Below are 18,707 nucleotides of genomic sequence, written 5' to 3' on the forward strand. Positions count from 1 at the left end.
TTCCTTCCAGCTTTAACATCAATCCTTCCATCACTGCTGATTTTCACTTTATAAATTTCTTAACTTCTTTTCTTCCTCTCCCTTGCATGGTATTTTCTCTCCTCTTCACCCTCACCCAGGCACCGAGGCGTTCTGAACACATGGCATCACTCACTTGCCCAGCATACCCAGGAGAGGCATATGACAGTTGCCTACATTTTGCAAGTGGAACAACTGGGAGATAATATCCACCATGTTGAAATAATATCAACAGGGCCAACTGGTGGCCAGGCCAAAACCAAAGTTCTTCACACCCATCCAGGAGCAGTACACAGGCTGGGGGAGTAGAAAGAGGTAGTAAAGGACATGCTGGAGATCCTTCAAGAGGAAGGGATTAATTCTTGCTTTCTGCAACAACCGTTTTTAGAAATTGCCTACCCCCAACTCCCATGTTCAAAGGACTTGAGTTTTCTTACTAACATGATAGTGATAGTAATAGTAGTAATAAATAATTCAAGGAGAGGTCAATAGCATGTCACCAACAAGAAAAGTTTTACCAGTTCAAGGCTGTGGCAGATAAACAATGGAACATGAACTACCATCTTAAGCTTGGCCACTTCTCTACAGCCTGCTTCCATCTTCTGTGCTATAAATAATTCAGTTTTCTTTTTTCTTAAATATCACAAAACCAAGTCGGAATCTTTATGTGAAGGCTTCTGCTGTGTCCCTCTCTCCCTCCTCCTCTCCCTCCCTAGCCAGCCCAGGCAACTCCCCAGAGAATGACCCCTCAAGCTTTAACATTTATTCTTTGACATTTCAGACTATTTGTTAGGCAGAGCTGCCTTCTTGAGATCAAAGTCGGAAAATCTTGCTGAGAACTCCCGCTTGGCCCTGTCCAACTGTGACAGAGAGGGTCTATTAACCCCCAAGCATCTGCTTCCTTCCTCATCCAGAGAAATCCACCAGCCCTCACGTGAAAGGGCGGCCATCTCTCTCACTTCCCTCCCCTTGCCTTCAAGACCCCCAACATTTCAGGAGGGGGCAAAGGTACTCTTCCCACGTGATACTCCAAGACACAGCAGAGAGATGGACCCAAGAACCAAAAGATGTCCCCCACCAGGAGACAACAGCAATTCCTGGGGATATGGCATTTGGAGGACCTGTCTAGGTGGAGTCTTTTTATCTGATGATTAGCAAGCTCAGAGACAATATGCAACAAGGAAAGGTAACTTACCCCAAGTCATTTGGCTAGTGGAGGTGCTGAGACTGGGCTCCAGGTCTTCATTTCTGTATACTACCACTAGATGATGTCTCCTCCACCAGCCAAGGAAGGTGGCCAGGTTTTTGTGCTGAAGTCTTACACTCATGTGAGATGACTTACCATTTTCTTCTGAGATACCACAGTGAAGATTTCCTGCTCTTCACAAGAGTACCTACCCATCAGCCCTCAAAATCATATCTGCCTCTATGCCAAGCAGAGGGCAGAAGCAGGGACTGAGCCTATAGTTGGGCAAAGGTGTTAGGGTGTGGTTGTTCATCTTATATCAAGGTCAGTGGTTGATTAACGTCCTGCTTTGTTCTACTAAAAAAATAAACAAATACCTCTGACCACACCAGAACCCCAGTGTGTGTGTGTGTGTGTGCGTGTGTGTGTAAATCTATTGATAGGCATCAAGTGAAGAGCATTCTGTGTTCAATTAGATTTAAAGCAGGACTTCTCAGAGCCTTTAATATCCTAATGTGTATCGTGAATGTAAAAGAGAACCTGATCCTGATAACATCATTTATGTAATAACTGGAGTAAGAGGAATAGGTTTCTCTGCAAGTTCAGGACTCAAATTAAGAGAGAGTCATATTGCAGACACTGAAGCTTTGCCCAGAAAACTGGTCAATTCATGTGAGACTATGGCTGGTCAAGTGGTTGACCCACTAAAACTACAACGATGGCTAAAAATGCCATCCCGAAAATGCACCGTGGGGTTACTCTGGTCTTCTTAACAACCAGGTTGGCCTTTATCCATCAGGGGCGCTAGTGGCAGTTGCCTATTATGGGAGCAGAGATGCCAAACTGACAGCCATCAAGATGGAAGGATTCCATGAGTCATGCAAACATGGGCTCAGAATTTAAATTCTCCCAGGAAGGACATTCTCAGAATGTATTCTATATTTGTGATGCCTCCTCTGCTCCCCACTGACTGTGGGAAAGAACAGACTCAAGTTCTCACTGGCCAGCTCCGCATCTGGCTCCCTCTGAAGTGAAAGGCTTCGGTCCAGAGCTGTGGCCCTCAGACAAGAGCAGCCAGAGTCACGGATCCTGGCTGTGCCCTCTTGGCCAGACTGAGGCTCATGACAGAAATCGCTGTGAGATTTCCCCCTTGGGCTGTCTTGTGAGTTTTCTCTCAGAACTAACAGCAAGAGAAGGCCAACACTTTGATGTCCATAGAACACAGAGACTGTACTCTTCAGCCTGCCTTCTGGCACCTTCTTTCTCCCTGAGACTGTCTGAAGGAGGGCCTGGGAGCAACACCTACATTTGGTGCATGGGACACAGACCTTAGGACTTGCACTTCTTGAGCCCGGCAGCGACAGGGCAGCTCTTGGGGACTACTGGTCCAGCCGGTGCTGATAAAGACTGAGAAGGACAGAACTCTTGTCAGTCCAGCGGTCTCCTGGGTGAGGGAGCCCCCACACCCTCTTTCCCTGAGAAGTCCATTTGGGAGTCAGCATAGCATGACCTTTGGCCAAAGGCTGTTGCAAGCCTTACAGAGGTAAGAACACTGCATTGAAGCCACATCACAAGGACCAAAACAGGCCAAAAGTAGAGGGAGCTTCAGAGCGGCGCTTCACGGCTCTATAAAGGAAGCATTTCCTGGCCATATTTGACAGCAATGAAATCACTTTGCCGGGACAGGTCCCTGCCCTTCTCACTGCAGAATGAGCTTGGGGATAAAGGAGGAAAGGCTGTGTCTTTTTTAAGGGAAGCAGGCCAATTGCTGCAGTGGGGTCCCCAACGGCAGAACCAGGCTTCATGTTGCTGCCGTGGTAATAGCTCGTGGGCAGTAGAAGCTGAGGGGAAAAGAGAGAGCCATGAAGACAAGCTGGTTGTCACTATTAGCCACCAAGGCCTCCAGCGTTACTTACCAGAGTCAGGCTTGGCGGGAGTGTTATCTGAGCTGACGTGGCCCTGCCCTCCCAAACTTTGATGAAGCCACAAACCAGAAAGCACGATCCTGGAACTCATACCTTTGGCAGGCTGGCTCCTTGGTCTTCGAACCCTCTCCATTGCCGAGTGGGGAGTGTTGACCATCCCTCCAAACCCTCAGTAATCACAGGATACTGCTCTGACGGGACGCGCGAGGATGGGGGTATGGCTCAGCATCTCTGCCTCTCAGAAAAGCCAAGCTCCCGTGTTGCTGTGATGCCATGTGCTCCCTCTCCACCCTTAGCCAAATCAAAGTCAGATTCCTCTACATCAGAGAGGCCTCCGGCAGCCACTGCTTGCAGAGGGCTGTGGGAAAAACCATGACCCTGGAAGCCCAGAGCTGTGCAGGAAGCTTGTGTGTCTCCTGTTTCCTCAGCTTGGGAAGTGTCATCAAAGCCCTCAGCCAGGACCTCTCTACAGCTCTGGCTCTTCTCTGAGAATTTGGTAATCATGCTTCTCCCCTTTATCCCAGATAGTTGCAGATTCTCTCCCAAAGTGGGCCCACATGGACTGGGTCTTGCCTGGGGCTGGAGGCCTTTGACACAGAATCAGGACCAGCAGAATCCTCTACTCCCTGCAGGATCTGTGCTTTTCAGAGATCCTCTACCTGCTTGTTCTGCTTTCAGGGGAGCCAGCAAGGTCTTGTCCAAGGCCAGGCCAATACTTCCTCCTTCTCCTCTGTTCTCACTGTCCCCCACCCTGGAGCACACAGAACACTTGAACCACAGACTCCCAGCCCCCTGCAAGCCCAGCATGGTGGGGAAAGATCTAGCCCTCTGAGGCATGCACCCTGGTATCTTGTGACAGGAGGGGAAGTGTCCTGGCAGCCAGGGCCAAAGCTACAAAGAGGCCATAGACCTCCTCTCCATGCAGAAACCTCCCTGAGCAAGTGGAGGAGATTTCACTTTATGCAAGTGTCACCCACCGAGAGGAGGAGCTGGGATTAAAATCCTACCCAAATGGATCTTAGAATCCTGATGGAATTCTTGAATCACTCCCCCAAAACTCAGATGGCGGACCCCTCTCACCAGCACATCTCTTTCAATTCATTTTTGGGTTCAGGTAGGGTTAAACAAGGCATCCTACTTAGCTCAGAGAGCGACACTGTCAGGCCCAGGTGAGGGTTTTCGGGAAGGTGGGAAGTGCAGGGATGGTCATGGGATTTCTAATGGCAAAGCGCAAGATCAGAACCACTCAAGACAACTGGAGTCTGCAGCAGCTTTGCCCACATCAACCCCACGGAAGAGGGGGTCGTGAAGGGTGCCACGGAGCTGGGAGATGGCAGGGCGTGAGCCCCAGGTCTCCTGGACAATCTGCAAACCAGGCTCCCATCCACTCCAGGGCTCCTCACTGCCCTATCACCACCTCCACTGTCACATTCAAGAGTTTCCCTCTGTTCCTGTCCTTCCCAGAGGAGCCCCAGAGCAGCCAGCATCATCGCCAGCCCCCACCTCCTCGGTCCCCCTCTCCTCATTTCTCTCTCCCTTCTAGAACTACTGTGGCAGCAATGCAGGAGTCTAGCCAGAGCTCAGAGTCCCTGAACACTGAAGGGCGAAGGCCCTCTGCCCAATCCATGTGAGGCACGGCTCAGAAAGCTGCACAGCCACAAAGCCCTCCTGCACTGCTGTCCCTGCTCCTGTCCTGTCTCTGTGGCATTGAACCCACTCCTGCCCTGCACTGCTGTGTCTGAGATACAGCGGCCTCTGCTCATGCCTGGGCTTGACCTGCAGGATCTGGGCCCTGCCAGGAGAGGCGTCCCAGCCCAATCACACCTGTGGCTGGGTGGTGGAGGTGAGGACACGGCTGCTGGAAGCCTGGCTGCAGAAGGAATTTCCACACAGGAGGGGAAGAGCCAGGGTGGCCCAGAGGCCAGCTTCTTGGTTTCCACACTGCACATACTTAGCATCTGTTCCTTTGCTGGGTGAGAAGCACATGGCTGAGCTTCGACACACCGGGAGGTCTTTCAGATGGGACAAAAAGTTCGAATGGGGGCGAGTCAGGTAAGGATCTTCCTTCCTTCCACCACCTTCCTGTCTGAAGCTGCTCACACCTGCCCGAGACCTGGGCAGCCTCACCCACCTGAGGATCAGGCGTCTCCCCCAACAAGCCCTCCCCAACATCAAGCCCTCCCACCATTGTCTGCTTGGCAATCTCACTGACTTCAAGCTGGGAATTCATCTTAGACCTAAGACCAACCACACCTTTGGGAGTGTGGGGTCACAAAATGCTAGAATGAGTGAAGAAAAAAAAACTGTAGACATTCTTTTCTGGGGAGTCTTTAAAAAGCACCCTGCTTGGGGCACCTGGGTGGCTCAGTGGTTGAGCATCTGCCTCTGACTCAGGGTAAGATCCCGGGGTCCTGGGATCGAGTCCCACATTGGGCTCCCTGCATGGAGCCTGCTTCTCCCTCTGCCTGTGTTTCTGCCTCTCTGTCGGTCTCTCATGAATAAATAAATCAAATCTTGAAAAATAAAAATGCACCCTGTCTGAGGAGTGCATCTAGCCTCAAAGAGCCCCCAAGAGACTTATTCAGTGTGGGAGGGGTAGGGGAAGACTGTGGCTGTGCAGCCCCCAGGACTGCAGCCTTTCAGAAGCAGAAGCCTGACTGCTCCATGTGGCAGCAGAGCAGCCCGGGAGGAACACTGTAATCAGGGACCCCTCCTGCCAGCCCTGCTTCTGATTGTCACAAGCTGTGAAAACTGGGGCCAGCCACTGATCTTTCGGGGTCTCAGCTTCCTTCTGGGTAAAATGTGCTTGGCTTTGAGCAGATCTGTCTAAGTGACCTAGTGATCGCTGTTAACGTACTGCAGGCAGGGCCCATTCTTCGGCGCTTGGTAACCAGTCTGGGATCTGGCCGTGTAACCCTCGTCAAAGCCTCCAGTCCTCTCCGGAGCATGTCCCTGGAAGGTCCTACCTCTGTCTTCTCCTTTCACAGAGTGAGTTTCCCGCTCTCCAGGCTCCCAAGAATAGGGTTCATTCAGAACCAGTCGTCCCCAATGTCCCCCTCTAGAATTGAGATCCAGAGAGGCACCTGGCAAGAGCACCAGATTCATGGCCTGCATCAGCTGTGGATCTGAGCTGCAGGACCACAGTGCAAGCTGGAGTCCCGGAAAACCACTGGGAAGTCCTGTGGGTGAGATTCCAAACTCAGGAGGTCTTGCTGGTGCCCCGAGCCGCCCTGCGCGAAGCCAGGCCCAGCCAGCATCCTTCTGGGTGGAGTCTGCTCTTTGGGCCTGCCCCCTCTGGCTCTAATGGGCCCAGAGGCTCTAACACTGGGATAAATGCCTGGCACTTTAGGGTCTGGCAGGAAACATGGAAAACAGAGTCCTGGACACTAAACCCTGTTCAGCCGGTCCTTGATCCGCCTGACAACTCCCTGTGCTTCCCTGCCCTCTGCCAATGTCTCCTCTGCTGCACTTCAGACTTGCTCAGCTCTCCCTAGATCTCACTTCACAGACAAAATAGAAGCCACTGCACAAGCTCTAGTCCCCTTCCTTGCCCCCAAACCCCCATGCCCCCATCTTTCCTGTTGCCTCTTCCTATGTTGGAATAGCACACCCTTCCCAGGGCTGGTGTGGGGCCCTTGCTCTGAGCTGGGTGCTCATCTCCCCTCCTCCCCTGCATCGGAGGTTTCATGCATTGGAATATAACAAAGCTCAAATCTCTTACCTAAAAATGAAGGTTCTCCCCATGGTTCCAAAGGGCACTCCAATTCCAGCCCCGGAACCAGAGAAAATAGGAGAATGGAGAGCTGGGGTAATGCCCTATCCAGGCCACTCTAGAGAAGAGGAACTTCCATTTGGGGTGAGGTTGTGAGGGAGGGGGGCTCAAACTCAATTTAAATAAGAGATTAAGTCAATGAAGGTCAGGAAAAAAAGCACCACCCTAGCCTGACCACTTCCCTGTTGAACTCCCACTTTGAGCTCACCCACCTTGCTCTGTTACCTAAGTAAGCCAAGTTCTCACAAAGCCTGTGGAGGCCCAGTGAAAGGTCCAGTTCAACCCAGGAAATCTTCCTCACTCTTCCTCTGCCCTTGACTCCTGCTCCAGATAGCCTGTGTACAGAGTCCCCTCCTCCTCAAAGGAAGATGTTCTAAGTTAGAGGCATGGCAACCCTTCTAGCTGTGTCAGGGCCGGGAATCCAGGGCAGATGGCCACACCCAGCTCACTTATGCCTCATCTCTCAGTAGGACCCTACAACTGCCTACCACTCTGGGCAGCCCACAGGAGACCCCGGGGGAGAGTCTGGTCCACCGGAGTGTGTGTATGTGGGTGTGTGGATGGGGCGCCCCTGAGTGATCAGCAGACTAGCTTATAAGCCCATAGCCCTGTCTTCCTCTGGGCAAGGTCATGTTCTCAAGATCCAGGGAAAGAATGAAACCGCTCCATCTGAGGGAGAGTCCTAGTGACTTGCTGGGGCAAGAATCCTTCAGTTCTACTCCCAAACCTTTACATATCAGCTCTGAAGAAAGGATCATTGTAAGCCTCGGCTGCTAACAACAGGAGAGTCCCTGAGTCACCAAGGAGGTGAGGGTCTCAGTGGCCTGAGTGGTGTCTGGATGAGTCAGGTTTGAATCTTGCTTCTGCCTCGTGTGCTGTGTGACCCTGGGTGAACCATTCAGCCTCTCTGTGCCTCTGACTCTTCCTCAACAGAATGAGGAAAACACTTCGCTAGATGGATTTGACCTAACTGGAGGAGTCTCAATGAAAGCAACCAATGCAACAGATTGTAAACACTTTTGCAAACAAGGATTGAACTAAGAAACGTCTTTAAAAGAGGATCAGTAAAAATGGGGAGGGGAGGCAGAGGAGAAATGTGGGAATTTCTGTATCTTCAATATTCTTTGCAAAATTGCCAAATAAGAGGTCTGATGCAGTCATTTCATTAGAAAATAAAGTGTTTATTAAGAAACTATACACTGAACACTCCTATAAGTCTCTGTGGAAATACAACGCCCCATTGTCATAGCACAAGGTGAGAAAATGACAGAATAAAAGATGCTGGGATGGATGGAGCCTGGCAGGCTGGAAATGAGGTAATGATTTACAATAATTAAAAAACATCATCCTCAAGCTTACTCCTTAAAGCCACACTCGGGAGGAGGCCCCGACCCAAAGGGTCAGCAGGACACAATGGGGACAGCCTGACACGAAGCAATGGGGAGCAGGATGGCAGGAAGTTGGCAGGGGCTAGAAACACACACAGCTCGAGGCCCTGGAGAAAAACTGAACCCCCCAGTGTCTGGGAGGTCATCCCAGATACGGGCCAAGAACTTGGAAAGCTTCGTGATTTTAAATCCCGGGGAGGCACCTGCAGAATCAGAATGGGAACTTAGCACAAAGAACACCATCCACAGGACCCAGGAAGGAAACGTTCAGTGGGAAGTTTGATTCCCATGTCAATTTGCCGAAGCCAGAGAAACTACTATCTCTTGCTGTGTGTCACCACCCCAAACCTAGTGGGTCTGTCCTAAGAGCTCCCAATGGGAGACCCCCTGCTTCATGCTCTCCATCATCAAGGGACAGCTCTTACAATGGAGGTAACACAAGTGGGAGTGGCTGGGCCCAGCCCGAAGTCCACTTGGCCGACAGGGCAGCAAATATGGGAGAGGTTCGGGCCCTACGGCTGTGCCTTTCCTATCGAAGCAGGGCAAAGCCATCTCCTTGTCTCTCCCCCGTGGATCAAGCTGAAAATGGGAGGAATAAACCCCCTCTTTGGGAGAGGGTGGCAATGGAGTAAGGCATGAGTCAAAGCAAGCAAAGTAAACACATATATTGACCAGAGAACAGGATGACACTTCCACTGGTGCCATGAGAGGGGCTGGAGGAGGCCATTTTTCCTTCTCTTCCCCTTCAGCTCATCTTGGCCTTGAAATGGTGATTCCATTGGGTTCCAAAAGTTCTCAGAGTCAAGAGTAAATGAAAGTGGGGGTAGAGAGCCAATCCTGGGGCCAGGGACTAGCAGGAAGGGTCTTGGCCCCTGACTCCCTGGGTCCCTTGTGGTCCTAGGAGGACGGCCAATTCACGGGCAAGACCTCCTGTAGCAAAAGCTCGTCAGGACTGCAGATGTAGGGGCCAAGGAGTTTTGTAATACCACACTCACTGTGAGCCATTCCAGAGAAGAGGAAGGAAGGGGGAAAAATGTGTCCCAAAAAAGTATGGTTTTCTCCACCAAAAAAAAAAAAAAAATTATATATATATAGATAGATAGATAGATACACAAATGTATCTATCTATCTATATAAATATATATATATTTATATATAAAATGATTGGTTTCCATTCTTTCCTCTGAGACCTAATCTTGTGCCAATACTTGGGCCTGGCTCCCCCTCTCTCACCACGTGGTCTCCACCTCTGCTTAGCCGCTCTTCCCCACTGGAGGTTGCAGGGCGATGAGATCGCTAAATGGATATAGCCTGATATCCTAGGGAGAGCCAGGGACACCCCACACTTCCAAGCAGGGTTAGCGAGGCCGGAGCACGGCTGGACTTCGTCAGGCTTTCTCGTGGTGGTTGGGTTGTTTTTGTAAAGCAAGAGAATGGCTAGAGTGTGTTTAAAAGATGGTTCTTGGTGCACAGGTTTTTAATTCTCTTTATTGGCTCTAAAGATGGCGGCAGGAGCTGCCTTGGAGGCCAGGGGGTAAAAGGAGCACAGTGATGTCTGAGGGGAAGGACAACCCTGCCGGTGACGGATGGGGGAGGACCCCCGTCTTGGTGGTGTTAAAGGGTGCAGGGGGCACCGGTGGCTCATGCAGTTTCTACTTAGCATCCCCGGATCCAAAGAGAACAGCGCCTAGAGCTTCCCACCTCTCAGAGGGCCCAGCCTACCAAGGTGACATCAAAACAGGGAGTCTTAAAAGGAGTTTTTAAAAGCCATGACGTCCTTTGCTGAAATAAACACTGACATCCTCAACATAGATGCCATGGTTAAGAGGCTTGGAATGTCCGGGAAGGCTTATTGGATTCAACATAATTTCTCTGAAACCTATAAAAAACAAAAACAAAAAAACAGAAAAACAGAAAAAAGCAAAATAAAGTAAAAACCAAAACCCCCAAAGAAGACCAAAACTAAGAGGGGAAACAGAGAGGGAGCTTGAAGGGGGGGGGGGGTGGGGAGGGGAAGGGTTAGAGATATGGATACATATATATATTGGAAACTGCCAAATGAATTGTCAGCAAAAGGGAAGGACAGGAGGAGGGGATTAACTTAAAACCAAGCATGGTCAGAGAAACTGGAAACACTCCATTTTGCTGCAGCCTCCACTGAACCGAGAGGAAGGGAAATGAACAAACTATGTGGGGCTTGGCCTTGGGTTGTCACGGAGGAGCAGGAGCAGCCTCATCTACTGGGGAGGATCCCCTGAGGATGAGCGGACAGGTAGATGGGAAAGGGGCATCACCACTACGGTCACTGACGGGGCAGAGAGGTGGAAGGGAACGCTTCCTCGGGACTTGCATTGTTAAGGGCCACTTCTAATCCTAGGAGCTGGAATCCTATAGACTACCACCCCTGGGGGTAGGGGCGCTATTCTTCCAAGCCTGCCAGCTCTTTCTTGTTGACTTTTTGTTTTCATTTCACCAGCTCCATGGCAAGTTTAGGAAATAACAGCTGCTCTTTTGGCCTTATCATAGAGGGGATGGCAATGTTCTGGAGGAATGACACTGGTAGCTCCTGTCTGGCTACATGGCCATGGCCTGAATGAATCAGGATGTCCAGAGTGTCCAGAGACGTGGGTGTTCCTGATCAAACCTCTAGTTGGAGGTTTCTCAATCAACCCCAGATTTTTAAGAGTGTCTGTAAAATAATGTCTGTATAGTGTGTATGTTTGTTGATGTGTGTGTGTGCGGACAAGACAGGAGCAAGCCTATCTTCTCATGAAAGCCACGTGCAGGCATGTGAAGGTCACAATGGGCAGCTGGATGTTGGAGCTACGATGGGAAGAGACTGAGTTGATTGCATTGAGACTCTCCCTCCTCATTCCCAGATGACATGATGTTCAAAATACAGTTGAGTAATCTGGGCATTGGGAGCTCTCTGATCTAGAAGGAGCGGGGTCAGGTTTGAGAGGACAGAGGGAAACTTCCTTGTCTATGACATCATGTTCAGCTTCAGGATAAGATGTGGTGTTAGCCCAGGATGAGGGCTCTCTTGGTTCTGAGGTGAAAGGGGTGCAGGCCACTGGTCTGGGCAGCCTGCCTAGAAGGTGTGTGACTTCACTGTTTCTCTCTGGGCTACAGTCCCTCTCTTGCTTCTCCCATACCCCTTACCTTGGCCCTATGACATGTCCTCCCTGGAAGACTCCTCTGACCTATGGGATTTTAGTAGCAATCCCACACTGGGCACCTAGTCATCCCCCAGTCCTCTGGGACATATGGAGACCCCATGAGGTCTTAGTACTCTTCAGCAAAATCATTTGGGGGAGGGGTCTGTACTGAATACAAAGACGTCAAAGGAGGTAACTCACCATGTGACCTTGGGTAAGACACTTCCCCACTCTGGACCTCAGGTTCCTCATATATATAGTGAGTTGATGAGACTAGATGATCTCTATTATCCTTCAAGTTTAATATCCCATGATTGTCTAGGTTTGAAAAGACCCCTGGCAGAAGAGGCAGACATGGGGGAGTTAATGGTCAGTATTGAGCCCCAAGTGCAACAACAGGGGACGTCGTTTTCACGTGCACAATGCCAGAAACGGAAGCCCAGGTGTTCCCTACTCCTGCTTTACCTGTAGGGCCACCTGGTTTATTTTATGCATAAGATCTAGACACGCTGTCCTCGGAGTATCACACAGCGGCATTAAAAAACTGTAACCAGGGAGTCAGGAAACACTTGTCATCATCATGAACTCTGTCCAACCCTTCCCTAGCATGTTTGCCTCCCATCTCCCTTCTTGGGCCACAGCACCCTGACCCTGTGCCCATCGCTGCTAGTCTGCATGCCATTCCCAGGGCCAGAAGGATGATTCTTATCACTTGGGTGATGACCCTGCAGGTCCCAAGACCTTCTTTCTGGCCTCTTCTCTCCCTCAGAAAAAAATTCAGCTAATCTCCAAGAGGAAAACAACTTGATAAGAGGGGATGAGGAGGGGATGGGGAGGGGGGCGGTGATAGTTTTGAGTTTGGTCCCTTAAAATATTTCTTGCCTTCGTTAGGGCATAAACAGTTGGAACCAAGGCTGTTGGTTCACTAGACCCAAGGACTAAAAATCCTACAAAAAGTGTATCATTACAGCTTGAGAGTGAAGTCTCCTTTGGAGGCCATGCAGCATCATGGGCCCTGGAAGGCTCCATGTCGGATCCATTAAAGGCAGGGGCCAAGCCTGCCTAAGGCTCTGCCAAGGTCCCTGAAGCTGCCTCCGTGAACATGAGCCTTTTCCCATATTAGCCGGGATCTGAAGTTTGTTTTCTCTGGAACTCTTTCCCAGGTGGAGCCTTTCCAAGATTCTAAGTGCTGAATCCTGATAGCATAGGAGGCACTGCTCCAAGATCCTCCATTCCTCCCCCCTTATTGCTCAGAACAACCCTGGAACAGGAAGGAAAAGGCATCTGCTTGGGGGAGGGCAGGGGAGACCAGGACCACCATGGACACTGACCCAGGAAAGGCAAAGATGGGTGGAAGGAAGACTGAGGAGGGGCAAGCCCACTCCAAAGAAGGCTTCGCCCACCACACCCCAAGACCTCTATGTCTAACCTCTTCCTCCATCTGGTGACAGCTCTCCCAAAGCCATGCAGCATAGAGTTCGCTGCAGGTCCTCTGTGACTCAGAACAGAGCCTGGTCTGCAGGGACTGTCTAGGTATAGTTTCCTGAGCAGTAAGCCAGAGACTGGAATCATTTTGGGAAGTGAGGGTTGCTGGGAAGGAAGGTTGGAGAAGAAGGGGCACTGAGCACCCACAGGACTGGGTAAAAGCACTGGAGCCTAATCCCACTGGGCTGAAAGCAGGTTCAACCTTCAAAAGCAAGGCCTTCAAGATTCATTGGAGTAGAAAAGGCTCAGCTCTGATGGCGTGCAGCACAAAAGGGGGCTAGACCGTCAGCCTTGCAGATCCCAATCACCCACCCCTCTCTGGGGTCTCAGCTCAGCTCCACTGCATGCTCTGGCCTTGCGAGTCTAGCGCCTCCAGCTTTCCAGCATCCACGGGGGAGAACGTGCCTGCATCTCCTGCCTACACACTCCTCATGCAGCTTCAGATTCTCAAGGCTTCCCATTCTGTCCCTGCTTCCTCCTTTTGTTATCTGACATGATAATTTTATTACCTAACTCCATAAAGTGGTTTAGGTTATGGCCTTGATAAAAGGCCCAATACCAAATGGAGCTCTATTGGATTATTTTCCAACATTTCCTCTTCAAATGTATTCGTTTGTCATCTTCAAGTTGCTACATCACACTAGTGCTTAGCACTTACACGGTATCGGCTGTGAGAAAAGCACTTTAGACTCAGGAGTAGGTTGAAATACACAGGAGTCCTGGTGCTGAGGTCAGGGGTGCCTGAACAGGGACCCAGCGACACAGGGTAATTCAGATCCTTGTCCAGGAAGTAAGAGTAGGAGGGGCCATCAGGACAGATGTGAGGGTGAGGAGCCCACTCTGCACCCCACCCCAGCCGGGGGGGCATTCTATCCACAGTCTCCCCAGCTTTCCCGAAGGGGAAGAAGAGGTGAGATGTTTTGAACTACGCTGTAGGAAGGCACAGACTGAAGAAGGGATCCCCCAACCAATGTCCCGCTGTAATAGTCCTACCATCAGAGGCATCGCTGAGCCCCCTGGAATTCCAGGATCAACACGTATGGTAGGGATAGTACCAGGCACTGCCTACAGCTAATCCAGTATCCCCCAGTATCTTTAAAAAACTGCAATTATTAACCCTATTTTAAATATGGAGAAACTAAGGTCCTATAATATATTTTAAAACACAAATCAAGCAGCCTGGCTGGCTCAGCATTTTAGTGCTGCCTTCAGCCCAGGCCGTGATCCTAGAGACCCAGGATCGAGTCCCACGTCAGGCTCCCTGCACGGAGCCTGCTTCTCCCTCTGCCTGTGTCTCTGCCTCTCTCTGGGCTCTCTGTGTCTCTCATGAATAAATAAATAAAATCTTAAAAAACAAATAAATACAAATAAAACACAAACAAACCAACCAACTTCACTTCGTGGCAGAGTCTGATTTTGAACCAAGCTCTTCATAACCCCAAAGTCCTTAGAATTAACTAATTTGCAATATGGCTTCCCTTTGTTGAAAATCTATATCAAGAACAAGAGGCTGACATGGAAGTCAAGGCAGCAGTCAGTGGTGGGGACACTGTCCAGGGCAAGTGGGGCTTTATATACAGCTCCCTCTATAAGCCCCGATAGAGGGCTAGAATGCTCTTTCCTCATTCACAGCTTCCCTAGCAAGGAAGATGAGCATGCCCATGCCTGCTTTTGCCCCCCTTCAGCAAGTGCTTGGTCTAACCTTTCTCTAGGCTGCTTCATTTTCTGCCCTGCCACACCCATCACTCTTACAGTAACACTTTGCGTGCATTGGGACCTTCCAAGAAAGGAAACCCAAACTCCATCTACACATTGACTCCTTCATTTTGATGATACTTTTGGGAGTTCAGCTTAGGAAGGATGAAAAGGAAGCCTGATGAAAGAGAGATGCTAATGAGTTTGGAGAGAAGAGCAATTATCCAGAATATAGTCACACCCACAGCAAGAGGATGAAATATTTGAGAATACTCCTGGGAAGCCAAGGATGGTGCAGGTAAGAACTCTCCCCAGCACCCTCCTCTAGACCACTACATGAACAAGAAGGGTCAAAAAAGAGTATATTATGGTAAAGAAAATCTCCCTCACAGATAGACATATCTTGCTTCATGTCCTGCTTGTGTGGTGGCCTCTCCAAGGTCATGGAGAGAAGGTGACCAAGGAGGCCTAGAGATCCCTGGAGGATAGGACAATGGTTACTTTGTTCTCTACTTTGCCTCCTAATGTGGCTACTCTGTTGTTTCTATCTAATTTCTTTCTTCTCCTGCCATTTGATTCAGTAGAAGGCTGGTGGCAATGACCTAGGTAGGTGACACTAAAATGTGTAGTCTTGCTGGGCATGACTTAGCTTGCTTAAAAGTCTCTTAAAAATTGCTTAAATTTCTCATAGCTCTTCTTTTATTCTGAGGTTGCAAACCTAACCTATAGGCCATATGTGGCTCTAGGATGTGTCTTTTTTCAGCACAATTTCTTTTTAAAATTTTTTACTTAGTTGCCAACATTTAAAACTTGAGAGATTTCACATTTAAAGTTTCTGTATTTGTAGCTTCCCTTGAAAATCTAAGAGTTCTGGCAATGCTGGGCCAGCTATTTCTGCATAGTGCAAATCAGCTAGAGCAACATGGTGGCCACTCAATTTAGACAGGGCTTGTGTTCTCCACTTCACCCTATACTCTACCACTCCCTATTATCCTCTACCTGACCCCTCCACTTGTTTACAACACCTGCATGGTTTGCCTTAGCATCTGAGTTTAAAACTTTGCAATAAGCATAAAGCTAGCACTAGGTTATGGCTATGCATTAAAGAACTGGGGAATGCCATCTCAGCAAGCCTCACTGTCGGTCCCCATAATGACCAAACCTAGGCTCCTTCTGGTCACAGTGAACAATTATAAAGAAGGGGCTGAAAACCTACATCCAAGGGACAAACCTATCTCAGAAAGTAGAGTTCGTTCCAGAACTGAATCTCATGGTAAGAGGGCATAGTGTTTCAAAATAACAGTCCCAATGACAAAACATGCTGAAGACCACTTACAAGGCTGCTGTTGGGAGACAAGGCAGCACTGTATTCTCAGCTGGCTGTGTGTTCCAGGTGCTTTAATGTACAAGGCACTTGACCAAAGGTTGTCAGGAGCCAGCTAGCAGGTCTCTTCATATACTATGTTCATGGGACATGATCTGACTCAATTATCCCCACATCCTTATATTGACAAACATGCTTACAAAGGGTTCTGAGGGGTACTGAAATGTTCTTAGAATTGAAATGTCCCTGCTGTATGCTTCCTGGCTAAGAGTGTGGAACTTGTTCCCCAACTTCAGTATGCAGTACCTCTTCTTGTAAAGTTGACTTAATACAACTTGCAAAATAAATGATGGGACTGCCCTGGCCCATGTGCCAAGTCTGGTTCCAGCTGTGTGCAGATACTGAGGGAAGGGGCTGAAACTAGATGTACCCCAAATGTGTTTTGGCCAATAGAATCATATCCATGGGAAGTCAGAATGGGAAGGCATCCACACCTAGGTGACATGAGAGGGCACAGAACACTGAGATCCTCAGACAATGCAAAAGGCTGGTCCTCAAAGGAATCTTGAAGGCTCTTAGGACTCTTCCCTGACTGACATGCAACTCTTGCACTCAGAAGTAGAGAATTTGCCTGGGGGCTCTACCCTTGGCATTACAAAGATTGTCCCAACAATTGGTAGATCTTGGCTGAAAGGAGCGGGAACCTTAGTCCCAGAGAGAGAGAGAGAGAGAGAGAGGGAGAGAGAGAAATTCCTTCCACTCTGGGATGTGGATGAAGTTACCTCTTAAAATGAAAATATTCCATAAACCATGGAGTAAGATTAGTCGCATATTCACCATTCTCAAAATTAACTACATAAAGGACAATTTGTGACACCAGAACATCTCTTCTTGTTTAACTGAGAGGAGAAGGAGCCTTATATATTAAAAAACTTTATCTTGGGGTGCCTGGGTGCTCAGTGGTTGAGCATCTGCCTTCGGCTCAGGGTGTGATCCCAGCGTCCTTGGATTGAGTCCCGTATCAGGCTCCCCACAGGGAGCTTGCTTTTCCCTCTGCCTGTGTCTCTGCCTCTCTCTCTGTCTTTCTCATAATTAAATAAATAAATTCTTTTAAAAAAATAATAAAAAAATAAAGACCTTTATCTTCATCCCCCACCCACTCACTCTCTGAATTTCAAAATATATATGAGTATATATTTGTATTTTCCCATATAAGCATAATTTCCCTTTTCTGGATTCTTTTTATTCTTTTCAAATGTTTGAAATGTCTGAAAATACCCAAATAGTTGGGGGAATAGAAAAACAATGTGCCCACCACCCAGTATTAACAACTTAGAATATTCTCATATCTTTTTCCCAAATTTTGAGAGAAATAATACATTATAGCTATGGTTGAGAACCCAAATGAGTCTGGCCATGATCCTGTTCCTGTTTTTATCCCAAACCAGAGTTAATCACTTCCTGATTAACTTCCTTTCTAATCACTTAGAAATGATTATTATTTCTAAGCATCTTTGAATAATTTTGCTACATAGGTATATAACAATAAACAAATTATAGTATTGTTTTGCCTAAACAAGGGATGTTTTCTAGATTTAACCATGTTGAACCATGTTGATCCATGCAGCTCTCATTCATTAATTTTAACTGATGTAATCCACCATGTGAATATACTGCAAATTATTTATCTGTCCTACCAACTGAAAATTGTTTCCATTTTGTCAATATTTTTTAAAAGCTGCAATAAATATTACACAAGTCTCTTTATGTGCATGTGGGAGAGTTTCTCTAGAGCAGCAGTTGGCAAACTTTTCCTACATTGGGACACACGAATACTTTAGGCGTTATACAAATCATCAAATCTTTGTTGCTACTACTAAATTCTGCCATTTAGTCTGAAAGCACCCATAGCACATAAATAAATGACCATGTTCCAGTAATATTTATTTATAAAAATAGATGGGAGCCCATTTGGTCCTTGGTCCACAGGCCACCATTTGCTGACTTCTACTCTAGAGGTTTGTTACTCCAAGTGTGGACATATGGACCAGCAGCAACAGCGGCTGGGAGTTTGGTAAAAAATAGAAAATCTCAGATCCCACTGAATCAACATCTGCATTTTAACAAGCTCTTCAGGTGGTTTTTGTGCAAAAAAATGTTTGAAAAGAATAGCTTTAGAAGGTATCCTTGTAATTTTGTGCATATAAATCCTTCAGTGTGTTCTTCAGTGTTTCCCCAAAGTTATGTTACTAATTCATGTATCTAAATTACTAAATGGGTGAACTTCTTGCCCTGCATCCCCACATCTGACATTATTTGATGTCATCATTATTTGATGTGTGGTAGATATTATCTCCTTGCACTTTAAAGGTGCTTCATTTCCCTGATCACTACTGAGGCTGTGCATCATCTCAGCTGGAGTTTCCTGATCTGTGAATTGTCTGTTTGTATCTTCATCACTGTGTGTATTATATGTGTGCATATGTGTGTGTATATATAACATGTGTATATATAGATATGTAATGTATATATCTACATATAACAGGCTGCTGGTCTTTTTTATTTATTCTGTATGCAAATTCTTTGTTGGATACATGGGTTGAAATTATGTTCTCCTAGTCTACGGTTTGTCTTTCAACTGAGTAGATGGCATCTTATAGAGACATATTTTTAAATTCATGTAGTCAAATGCATTAATCTTTCCCTTTATGATATTTATAATCTATATCTTAAGATTCTCCACCCTCAAAGTCAAA

The 18,707-nt window shown here is 48.0% G+C and overlaps 1 protein-coding gene across 10 annotated transcripts in view; it reads right to left on the minus strand.

Annotated features, from left to right (window-relative positions):
* NTRK3 (neurotrophic receptor tyrosine kinase 3) overlaps nt 1–18,707 on the minus strand; it is a 376,383-nt gene that overhangs the window by 86,333 nt on the left and 271,343 nt on the right. For 2 of the 10 annotated variants that reach the window (XM_072737258.1, XM_026001294.2), the window contains 2 exons: nt 11,649–11,783; nt 9,760–10,168 (listed from right to left, as the gene is read on the minus strand). The exons of 7 other annotated variants lie outside the window; for them this stretch is intronic. In XM_072737258.1, coding sequence (XP_072593359.1) covers nt 10,050–10,168; nt 11,649–11,783 — 254 coding nt within the window. In that variant the 3' untranslated portion in view covers nt 9,760–10,049. Of the gene's footprint in view, nt 1–9,759; nt 10,169–11,648; nt 11,784–18,707 lie in introns of those variants that run through there. One more of the 10 variants, XM_026001295.2, reaches the window with a different exon arrangement.

This window comes from Vulpes vulpes, chromosome 14 (assembly GCF_048418805.1).
Source record: "Vulpes vulpes isolate BD-2025 chromosome 14, VulVul3, whole genome shotgun sequence".
In the NCBI taxonomy this organism is placed as follows: Eukaryota; Metazoa; Chordata; class Mammalia; order Carnivora; family Canidae; genus Vulpes; species Vulpes vulpes.